At 33.9% G+C, this 12,092-nt stretch overlaps 1 protein-coding gene across 1 annotated transcript; it reads right to left on the minus strand.

Annotated features, from left to right (window-relative positions):
* Nucleotides 1-979: 979 nt before the first annotated feature.
* Nucleotides 980-9,008, minus strand: LOC108984350 (probable leucine-rich repeat receptor-like protein kinase At5g49770). The gene is made up of 19 exons (XM_035685953.1): nt 8,471-9,008; nt 7,771-7,891; nt 7,541-7,612; nt 5,883-5,957; nt 5,698-5,769; nt 5,447-5,608; nt 5,240-5,314; nt 5,084-5,155; nt 4,899-4,970; nt 4,735-4,803; nt 4,559-4,633; nt 4,360-4,431; nt 4,133-4,267; nt 3,571-4,043; nt 3,313-3,462; nt 3,047-3,186; nt 2,747-2,966; nt 2,292-2,527; nt 980-1,695 (listed from the first exon to the last, which is right to left on the minus strand). The coding sequence occupies exons 1-19, from the start codon at nt 8,553-8,555 to the stop codon at nt 1,186-1,188; spliced, it is 2,886 nt and encodes a 961-aa protein (XP_035541846.1). The 5' UTR covers nt 8,556-9,008; the 3' UTR covers nt 980-1,185.
* Between the last annotated feature and the right edge of the window lie 3,084 nt (nt 9,009-12,092).

Below are 12,092 nucleotides of genomic sequence, written 5' to 3' on the forward strand. Positions count from 1 at the left end.
TTGCATATTATATATTTAAGCATAAAAGTGTTATGCTTATATTATTAGCTAATACATATATACATATATATATGAATGAGTTTTAATCGAGTTGAGCTAATGAGTCGACTCAAGCATAAACAAGCAGGCCTTAACGAGCCTTAGTCTAGTCGAGTTGAGTTTTGTCGAGTATGTTTCATTTACTAATCGAGCGGATATCTGCTTTCACGGGTAAGTTTTTTTTTTCTCCAGTCGAATTCAATTTGAGTTTAATCAGATGAGTAGTGAGTGGGCTATCGAACAAACTGGTTCATTTACTGCCCAAGTACCAGGCTTGATTTCTCACAATTTTTATTTACTTACTAAAAAAAGAGGCCGTAGAACTTTCCCAAAAAATTACCCCTCTCAGTTGTGTTTTTAAACAGAGATTGTATAAAGGGAATCACTGCTTGTGCTTACATTCCCTTGTACGGAAGTATTTTTTCTGGATTAGTTTTAGGATCCTATGCATCTTTTGAGCTTATCTATGGGATCCATTTCAATAAATCCCAACTATTGCTTTCAAACTCAATCAAAGTGATTTCAGAACATCAGCATTTACCACTATACAATTTGGGAATTAAAAGTGATTTCCAAGCATCAACATTTATCGTTTCAAATTTAGGAATTATGATCGTCTAGATTTCTTAGCATACTTTCTTAGGTAAATTAGTTTTCAAAACATGGAAATCGAAACCGAACCGGTTTCAGTCCCTAGAAATTGAAAACTGGTTTCGGTCCCTAGAAACCGAAACCGACTGACCGGGTCGGGTCTCTAGGTTTTTTCTTACAGCTATATTCTTTGTATGAATTTTCCCAAATTTATATTTTAACGCTTTCAAACCTAATATGGTAAATACTAATATGGCAAAATCCTAACCGCAGAATTGGAAGGCAATGATAGAAAAATAAAGAAACCCACCTGGTAGCTACCCTAAGAAATCTAGATGATCTCCATCCAAATTCAAATATTTATCACCCTTATTTTATCATACCAATTACCATGAATTAAAAATTCAACTATCCACCATCTTTTTTTTGTCATGTTTTGGAACTCAGCTCCATGGAATAACATACTGCTGCTGAAAGCTAGTCTACAATCAACTGTACTAAGGAATAAACATGACATTCTCAAGTAGTACTCGTCAAGCAACCAATTAAAAGGTGCTACTTGGGTTCAACTTTTGCAGTGAGGGTGTATCCACCACTGTAATCAAAGGCATCACTGTCAGTGACATCCTTTTTTGGTAAAGAGTCCTTGTAAGGATGCTTAGAAGCACCTTTTGATGCAACAAAGTCAGTTGCAGAAGAGGATGCAGATGTTGAGTTTGTGGCCATCCCATCATTCTGTAAAATAGTTTCAAGTGCCTTTACCACTTCACTCATTGTTGGACGGTCTGCAGCTGAATCTTCAACACATTGCATGGCCAACTCAAGGAACCTCCCAAACCCTATAAGATTTGTTATGTTTCTAATGGATGAATCAATCATGTTCCTCAAGCCATAGTACTCGTCATCGTTCTTATTCATCGCTGTCAGCACCTCACGGACGATGTACTTTCCCTTCTCAATTGGTTGCTTGGCTGTTACCAGTTCAAGCATAACCACTCCAAAACTGTACACATCGCTCTTCTCAGTTAACTGTTGAGTCATGTAGTATTCAGGATCCAAATAACCCTGCAAATAGAAGACATTTCAGAAAAAAAAAAAAAAAGAATTCAAGAGAGAACTCCAGTGAAGATAAATTATTCAAGCACTTCTACTTTCTGTATTAGGATGGGAAGCATCCAATGTATGTCTGATTTTCACGAAATCATACATGAACAAGAAAAAAGAAACAAATAAACATTAAAAAAGAATTGCTCTAGGTTACCCTCCCTTCCTCCCTTCCTCCCTCCCTCCTGTAATCAATCTATCAACACAATTATTATGCTGAAGAATCCCAATCCATAAGGTACTTGCTTGGATTGGTCACAACATTACCAGTAACTGAACATGGAGAAATTAACTTACAACTTATGAGATGAATTTGTAAAGAGTTTTCAAACAAACAATTTTCTGAGATAAAAGAAAAATGAAAAAGAAAGAGGAATGAAGATCAAAAGTTAAGGCATTTTCCGTTAGCAGCACGTTAATAATACATGCATGTGTCTGTTTGTACATATGTATGTGCATCAGCAACTCTACATTAAATGCAGGAAAAAATAAGCTGTTCACTACCACTTGTCCGATTGAAAACCTCAATAGGCTAAGAGGTTCTATAGATTACTTACAAGTGTGCCTTTCACTTGAGTTGAAACATGCCCTTTTGAACCGTCCGATACCAGCTTGGACAAGCCAAAATCTGCAACCTTTGCTGTCAAATTTTCATCCAACAGAATATTGGTGGACTTAACATCTCTGTGGATTATAGGAGGATTAGCAAGCTCATGTAGGTAAGCTAGTCCTCTGGCTGAGCCAAGAGCAATGCGGAGTCTTCTCTTCCAATCGAGATAAATGCCAGATTTCCCTGCAGTTCATATTTCGACACAATTTCTGTTAGACTTTGAAAATAGGTGACTAACTAGTATTTTCCTTGTGGATTTGGTGTAGATTATTCATAAAACTTGAAATATTGTCGAGCAAAATGATTCATTTATTTTGCAAAAACAAGTTTTGATAACCTACTAACAAGAATAGCTGAGGTGGGTGCTTGCCTTTTAGTTAAACTAAAATAAAATGAATGTACCTGACAAGCTCTCCCTAAGCGTTCCATTAGGCAAAAATTCATAGATCAACATCTGTTCTCCTTGTTCAAAACAAAAACCCACTAGGCCAACAAGATTCTTGTGATGAACTCGAGAAAGCAACTCAATTTCAGTCTTGAACTCAAGTCCACCCTGCATTGATCCATGCTGAGCTCTTTTGATAGCCACAACTAGTCCATCAGAAAGCATCCCTCTATAAACCTAAAAGAACATTAAAATGTCATAAAACAGTGCTTGGAAGCAAATTTTCACAATAATTGATTGAATAGTGAGACATGTACCTTGCCATACCCTCCAGAACCTATCTCATTGCTTTCATTGAAATTATTGGTGCACTTTTTGAGTTCATCATAAGAAAACCATCTTGCTCCCTTTAACTGCGGTGCACCCCCACTATCATTACCACTTGGTGCCCAGGAAGCTGGAAACATAGAGTAAATTAGCGATATAGGACACAAATATATAATGTTTCATCTTACCTACATACAGATGCCAAAATCTTGGATTAAAAAATCAAACATAACCGATTAGTTTCTATATTAATTACCAAATGGTTTACTTAATCCAATGGCTCTTTCTGCACGTTTCTTTTGCCGAACAGCATATATCCCTACTCCAACAAGGACCAAAACCAAAATGGCACAGCCAATTGCAATCCCAACTATTACAGGAGAGCTAATAGTTGTTCCATGTGTGGCTGAAAAACATTTTCATTGTCAGTTGCCCATTTTGGTACCAGAATCCCATGCAATGTGAAAAATATTTTTTCTCAATGAAAGAGAGAGAGAATAGATGTCATTTCAACCTGGGAAAGCGTAAGGAGATGCAATAAAATAATAGGGCCCAAACTGTGGAGGTGGCTTGTATGTTTGATTACTCAAGTCGAACCCAATTCTCAGAACTTCTGACCTATTAAAATATTTTCCAGTTGCTGGAAAGAGTGCTAGCTGCACTTGAAGATAGTCATCAGTATTGAAAAAGGGGTTTTGAAGAGAGACTGAACCAGGAGTCAGCCCTAGTTTTACCCACAAGCTCATTTCCAATGAATGAAATATATTCACATTGGACAATTCCCTGAATCTGGGTCCTCTAAAATATAATGTTCCTGCATATGGATAGGCACATTCACAACTCTGAGGGCTGAGCTCTTGTTCAGGAGGACATGATGTACTTCCACAATTAGCCAGGCTGGTAGAATAGGGCTTTGTAGGTTGTTGCTGAAGCTGGCAGAAGTTTGTATTTGATAGATCAGCACCACACACTGGGTTTCCTATTAATCTGAAGTACATAAAACAGACAAATAAGAATGCTGATTTTGAGAAAATACACTATCAAAACTGAAGATGAAGGGCCATGAGCTCTCTCACATTAATATTTTTGTGTAGCCAGAAGTAAATGTTACTGAGGAAATATCGTTGTTTTGCAAATCAACTAGCTGCAGTTGTGGGCCGACGTTTTCACCCACGTTCAATGTGCCATTAAATGTATTGTTTTTCAATTTCCTGAAAATTAAAGAAAAAATTGAATTGTCAAACTTAAACTTTTTACACATATCGTCATGGTCTAATGGACTCTTATTCTAATCAGAACTTACACTTGTTGTATCTGTGGAAAGGTGAAGAGTTTTTGTGGCACAGTCCCTTCAAGCGACCCATATTCCATAATCCTGCACATCAATCACATAAGGTCATCCTATAATTCAAAGAACTAGATCTCTCATTTCCACAATTTTTTTTTTTTTTCTATGGAGAAATGTTGGGAGAATTTTCCTTTGTTAAATACCAAAGACTTACAGAGTGGTGAGTGATGGCAAGTTTGAGAACCAAACTGGAGCTTCTGATGGGTCAAACGAGTTGTTACTAAGGTCCCTGGTTAAAATAAGCAACAGAACAGGATTCCTTAGTACATGGAAAGAACATGTTAATTAGAAATTTAAACTTTCGATGGAAATTCCATGCCATCCACTTACACATAATTGAGGTCCGTCAATTGAGTTAAATCTGGTAAAGCGCCTACCAGATTATTATGGGCTAAATTCCTAACAAAGACACAGCAGCAGAAGGAGAAATCTAAGTACCAACCAAGAAGATTGTACTAAAAGAACTGACATATTGTAAAGAAACAAATACCCACAATTCGTTGATGCTTGTAAGGTTGCCGAGATTAGATGGGACCCTTCCTGTAAGAGCGTTTCTGTCAAGTCGACTGTTGCAAATGTGAACAGATTTTACTCCAAATGTCAGAGAGAAGACATGTATATATAAAAAAGGTGTAGTTAAAAATGAAATAGAGATTAAATTAAGGTGGTTTTTACTCACAGAACCTCAACAGTCTGTACGAGCCCTAAGGTTGGTGGGATACTTCCAGAAAGTTGATTTCCATCAAATAATCTGTGTTTTTTTTCAAAGAACCGCAAGCATTAGAACTAGAAAATTGAAAAACATAAAAATAACTGATGGGTGGTATCAACTTACATGTGTATCAGTACCATCTTAGAGCTGAAAAGTTTGGCCGGAATGGAACCTGAAAGCTGGTTCTTGTTGAAATGGCTGCAAATTCATAGAAATCAAACAATTGTTGGGCAACATTGTATTGCCTTAAAAAGCATATTAAAAAACCATGAACTCATCTAATATTTTGGCCCCATGAAGGTAAACAAATATAAAAGAGCAAATACCCACAAATGTTTAGCCTTCAGAAGGAGGTCCAAGCCTGGGGTAGAGGAGGTTGATATGGGGAGGGGTCCTGTCAACTGGTTATCCGCCAGGTCCAGCCAGTAGAGTTTGGAGAGTTTACCCAAAGACGGGGGTATTTTACCAGTTAAGTTGTTTGAATTGAGAGCCCTGAAAGTGAGAGCAGAATAGAATATATCAGACATGAAATACCAGAGTATTCTTTCATGTAGTTATCTTATAACAATGGAAGATCTTACAGGAAGGAAAGCTCTGAAAGATTGCCCAACTCATCTGGAATTTCACCACTGAAGCTGCAGCCTGCTAGGATTCTGAAAGATGAAAAACAAAAACATGTATGCTTGTCTGAGTTATATAATTGTAGCTTAGATACAGAGTTTCTTGAATGGAAGATAGGAAAATTAGCTTGCGTATTGGATCTTACAAGATATTAAGCTTTTGCAGATCCCCTACTCTAGGAGAGAGAGAACCTGTAAGCCCTCGATTAAATGACAGGTCCCTGGAAATGAATAATGTCAGTACTTCATTGAACAGACCAGAACATGCTGTTTAAGATTGCATTTGTCTCCTCAAATTATCAGGAAAACAGAATATGTTTGGTGATAGTTAAATTTTCTTTATACAAGAATGAAAAAGAAATACATTTAAAATCCAATTCAAGATGAAAACATATGGAGCATTGTGTTTTTGAAGGACCCAAGATATTCAAAGCATCTATGGTAGCGAAATATCATGGCTAACAGATAATAACTTTTCCTCTGCAACTGAAAACTCTTATTTGATAGATTGTGATCGAGGGGAGGAGAATGAAGAGGAGAGAAGAAATGGTTTGAAGGGACAACAGAGGATGGAGGAAGGTCATGCAGAAGTTTCAAGAGTAAAACTTTGCTTTTTTCTTCCCCCAAACTCAATTCTAGATTTAGATAACAAATGACTATTATCTTCTATTTTACTTGAATCCATACATATATTTTTCAAGTCTATGATGAAGTACGATTTTTATTTTTCTTTTAGCTTTTTTAGGGATATGGATTATTTCTAATTTTCCTTGGAGGGAAAGATATATTTAGATCATTTTTAAAGATGAGGGAGGAGTTTTTGGGATATTTGAACATAAATAATATTTACAGTTTTAGAGTTTGCAAGTCTTAGAGCATTAGCATTGGATTGGTTATCCTATTCTTCAAATTTTGACTAATATGTAACTTTTTCACCTTTAGCTAATCATTCAAAACTTGAAGTCTATATTGGATTAGTCATCACACTCTTTATAATAATAAAATATTATTATTTTTTATTATTTATATTTTTTTATTAATTTTTATTTTATTTTCATAATCTTTAATAACCTCCAACAAATCATATTCTTAAAAAATACTTTTAGACTTGCTATAGTTCTTTTCATATTTGAAAAGAAAAATGGATTTACTGTAGCTTATAGTTTGGATGAAAACAATTTAGCTAATTCAATGTGGAGCAAATATGGATGATGTTTGCTAAATTTGAAGATGAAAAGGCATTTGGCTAATCCAATGCCAATGCTCTTACATACTTCTTTTTAAAAAAATTAATAAATCTGAAATTTACTTGAAAAGTCATGTTTTTAATGATGAGCCTCACATTTTTTCAAAGGGAGTGCGCGGGGACTTAACACCCTAAATTTGTATTAGCATTATTCCTTTATGAAACTATTGGGGGGGGGGGGGGGGGGTTATTTAAATTGTTTTTAGAGGTGGGAATGTCGACTTTTCCTCTGCGAGAATTGTTATAGAGACAAAGAGATTATACAAAATAAACTCACAAATTGATGTGACTTCATGGAATCCGTTAGTTCTACTTTATAATGAAAATAATTTTACAATATGACGTACCACCTCAAACCACATTAATTTGTGAGTTTATTTTTGTGTAACCCATTTGTACCTAAAGTATTTTCCTTTGCAAAATAACAAGAACTATGAATAGATGCAGTTACCTATATATTCCTATTCCTATACATTCTGATTAAATCAATAAAACTGGAATTTATACTGAAATAACTTGGTGGAATTCATACTGAAGTAAAAGAAAAAGAATACTCACAAGGATCTCAATTCAGTAAGTTCTCCAATGTCACCACTAAGTTTCCCTTCTAGACCCATTGTGGATAATCCCCTGAAAAAGTTTGAAAACAGCACTAATGATAAATGATATTTGCAGTTATAGAGTGCGCGAAAACGTTGTTATAATAAGGTTAATGCATAAAGAATTACCCAAAAAGTGGAGACAAAAATAAATCCACTAGTTACTGCTTTGAAAACAAGGGTACTTACAAAGTAGTAATCCTAGTATCATTGCATTTTACTCCTTCCCAAGCTCCACAAGGGTCTTCTGAATGTCCCCAGCTTGGTGGTGTATTTTTCCACATGTCCTTCAGGGATTGGAGTATAGTGGCTGCACCAATCAAATGTTAAAAGGGCTTGTTTGGATTCAAAGAGTGTTTCATCTCATCTCATCTCATCATTACAATTTTTTAAATTTTCACACAAAATATAATAAATAATTCAACTTTTTCAAATCTCAATTCAACATTTTCAAATCTCAAAACAATGATAATATTAAAAAATAATATTCTAACAATATTTTATTTAACTTTCATCTAAAACCATCTCATTTTATCTCACTATCTAAACCAACCCTTAATATGAATGGTATGAAAATCTTGAATTGAAACCCTGAGCAATGGTACAAATCACTCTACTGTACATCACACTCTCTGCACACCTCACATAAATTTTTTATTTTTTTTTATTTTCTTTTTTTCTTTTTACCCCAGCACGTTGAGTGTGCTGGGGACTCTACAAACAGTAGAGTGTAGAACAGTAGAGTGTTATTTAGATTTTTTCTTGAAACCCTAATACCACTACTTCCCTTTATCTCAATCAATATTACAAAAATCCAAACTACTGTATGTAGAGTACATGTATGAAGAATGAAACCAGATATATCAATCAAAACTGTTCTAATACTTACCATCATGAGGATCTGTAAGTGAGGAAATAACCAGAATTCCTGAAGAGAACAAAGCCAGAAAGAGCAGCAACCGGATATCCGTCATTGGTGACTAGCTTTCTGCAAAACACTCTGGTCTCTCTCTCTCTCTCTCTCTCTCTCTCTCTCTATCTCTCTACGGACTATTATCAGTATTTTAGCACTGAAAAGCTATGACAAAAAAGAGAGGAAAATACTTCTTCTTCTTCTTCGAATCGTCTTAAAGAACCACATAGCACTTGCTTGAATGGCTGAGGAAGATGACAGTGGCCACTGGCTATAAGAAAATGAGAGGTCAGCCGCAGGAAGGAGAGAAAAAAAAGGCACTTTTGGTCTTCTTGTAGGAATTGATTTTCCTTGTCTTTGAAGCCAAACTTGCCTGCATCCCACTAGTCTCCAGGACTCACCCAATCCCATTACTACTTCACACTCTTATCTTAATAATACCATCTTCATAATTTCTATGGTAATGATGAACATGAATTTTGGATAGTTTTAACGCTTTCCTCAGCCAGCCTGCCAAACCACATTGACAAACACCATCATCATTCATTACTTAGTTAAGTAACTTAAAGTCTGATGGTTGGTGTTGGTGGGAGTGGTCCCATTTCCTCTTGAATTTAGAAAAAGAGCCTTTACTATGACTGTGACATTCACATCCGCCATAAACTCCTCTCTCTCTGATCACTCTGATTTTTTTTTTTTTTAAACTACGGTCTATCTACTTGCTTACAGCCCAAGGGATTCCTAATGGTTTTGCCATTTTCCTCCGCTTCTATAACTGTAATTTTGAAGTTACGATGTATCTGTTACCAATCCTTGGTAGATAATAATGACAATAATAGTTTATTTGTTGAAGCAGTTGATCATTAAGCAATCTAATCCATAATTGTTTGACTAAAAATGAAGAGAAAATAAAACTAAAACCTGCATGATAAATACACGAAGGGCAAAAATCCACGTATGTTTATGTATTGTTCATATGAAAAGTGCTTTCTTTCTCTCTTTTTTTTTTACGGTCTCCAGCACGCGGATTTGACGGATCAACGGCCAACTTTCTGATGTTTAAGTTAGCAAGTTGGCCAACATTTCTACTAGCGAATAGGAGATTTTCCAAGTTAGCAAGTCAGCCAACATTTCTACTAGCGAATAGGAGATTTTCCAAGTCTATATATATTGTGCCAACAGTCAAAGTCAACTCTCGTGCGTCGACTTTGAGATATTTTCGGAGACTGGCTTTAGCTTGTGAACTTCGCGTGGCTTTTTACGCAGAGAAAATATATCTGTAATCGTAATTTGTGTATGTCGCGTAAATATTATTTTAAAAAAATAAATAAAATATAAAATTTATATAAAAAATTAATTTTTTAATAATAAATTTTAGTTATTTTTAAAATAATTATGCTATATTTACGTATTTTATAATTATATATAAAATTAATTATATATATATATATATATATATATGAACTTCGTGTGGCTTTTTCAGAGATTTTTTTCGTGTGGCTTTTCAGACACCACAAGTTTTGTATATATTTATATGAAAATGATAGACACAACTTTTTTTTTTCTTTTTCTTTTTTTTTTATCTCTTTATATAATTATATTTTAAATTAAAAATATTTATGCAAAATCATTTTTAAGAGTAAGTACATCACTTATGTAAATATTTATATTTTAAAATATATATGATTATAAAAATGTTATAAATAACAAAAAGTTTTGCATGTATCATTACTTACATACATATACGTATACATGTATGGATTTTAATACACAATCTCTCCCATACCATGTCAATGAATGGAATGAGATCCTTTTTATAAAAAAAAAAAATCTCTCCCATACCAAATACCACACATGTTTTAATTTTTTTAAAATTTTTTTCTTACTAAACTAATTGAATTTTTCTACTCATTATTCCAATACCACATACTTGTTAAGGAAAAAAAAAATCAAAATATAAAAAAAATCAAAATAGGTGTGTAGTGTAAAGATGATGAGTAGAATGTTTTTATATATTATATATATATGAGAAATACATTAGTCACAAATAAATTATGCAAAAATAAACCTACAAATTGATGCGATTTTATGTAATACGTTAGATTATAAAATTACTTTTATTACAAAGTAGATTTAACGAATCACATAAAATCACTTCAATTTACAGACTTACTTCTGTGCAGTTCTTTTTTGGTTGTATTTAGATGTTAAGCTGAGTTAAAATGAATACTTAAGTTATTTATGAATAGTAGTGAGTTGAGATGGTAAATGAGTTTTGTGAAGCCCATCTAAGATGAGTTTATATGTATTTAGATGTTAAGATGAGTTTATATATATTTATGAGAAGTTAAAAAGAGTATGGATCTCATCAATGATTGAATAATTAATTTATTAAATTTTTAGTAATAAATAACAAAAGTCAAATATAAATTCCCTCAATGCATGTAAAAAATATTTTCTCACTAATTTTGTATATATGCAAATTTTTTCTTACTCAAAACTTCTAAAAAAGATTAAAAAAAAAAATTATTTTAATTTTAACCAAGTCGTAGAGAAGCCGTGGAATAACCAATGACGTTTGTCAGTGACATGTTTCGTCATGAAACAATAAGTCTGGCTGAAGTTTGTGTGTATGAGATGAATTTACATGTTTAAATTTTGGAATAGGTCTAAAACAGAATCCAATTGAGATGAGCTGATCTGATTCAAAAATCCAAGCAGAATCATTAATCTATAACAGTTACACATATGCGCGTCCGCATGATGCGGAGACATAGCAGCTCGCATGCACTAATAGTCAAGGCCGTAATCTTTATGGGGAAATTCATAAGTCATATGTTAAAGTTGAAACCCATGTTGTTGATAATTCTTTGTTGAGAACACGCAAGTGGTCAAGTTGTACGTACAAGACAACTTGTCCAGTTGATCAGTTGGGTTTTAATGCTTGTCCTCTGCCCCCTTGTTCTTCTTCTTCTTCTTCTTCAGCTACATTACATATCTCTCTCCAGCTCTCTCCCAAGCCATCCATCCTTTCTTTGGATTTCCCTTTTCGGCGCTCGCCGCTCAACTCAACAGTCAACACCGCTTTAATTGGGTGGGTCCGGCACCAGCAGGGACTTCAAGCTGCGAGAGTTCTGTCATTTACCTTAGAATTTGAAATTTCACGTTTAGAAGATGTTTGGATTCGCACTTCATCTCAACTCATTTTAACTCATCTCATTACTATTTATTACTATTCAACAATTTTAACTCACAAATTTCATTACTATTCATAACTTATCTCATTACTATTCACAATCAATCTCAACTCATTTTCAAATCCAAACATCTCATATCTAACTTTTTATGATGAGATGAGTTTGAATTCATGAATTGTGAATAATAATATTTTATTAGTAGATGGGTTTAACTTTTTTTTAAATCAATTTTAGGTTAAAATATATAAAATAGGTTGAGATGAATTTAATTTTTTATGAAAAATTAAAAAATGAGTTGAGTTTGGTTCAACAATCAAGCACAATCTTAAATTGGAACGACCTTATTGACAGCATTTTAAATTGCTGTGATGTAAAAAAAAATGCTGTCAAAGGTTGGTTAA

The sequence above is a fragment of the Juglans regia genome, chromosome 15, assembly GCF_001411555.2.
Source record: "Juglans regia cultivar Chandler chromosome 15, Walnut 2.0, whole genome shotgun sequence".
NCBI lineage: Eukaryota > Viridiplantae > Streptophyta > Magnoliopsida > Fagales > Juglandaceae > Juglans > Juglans regia.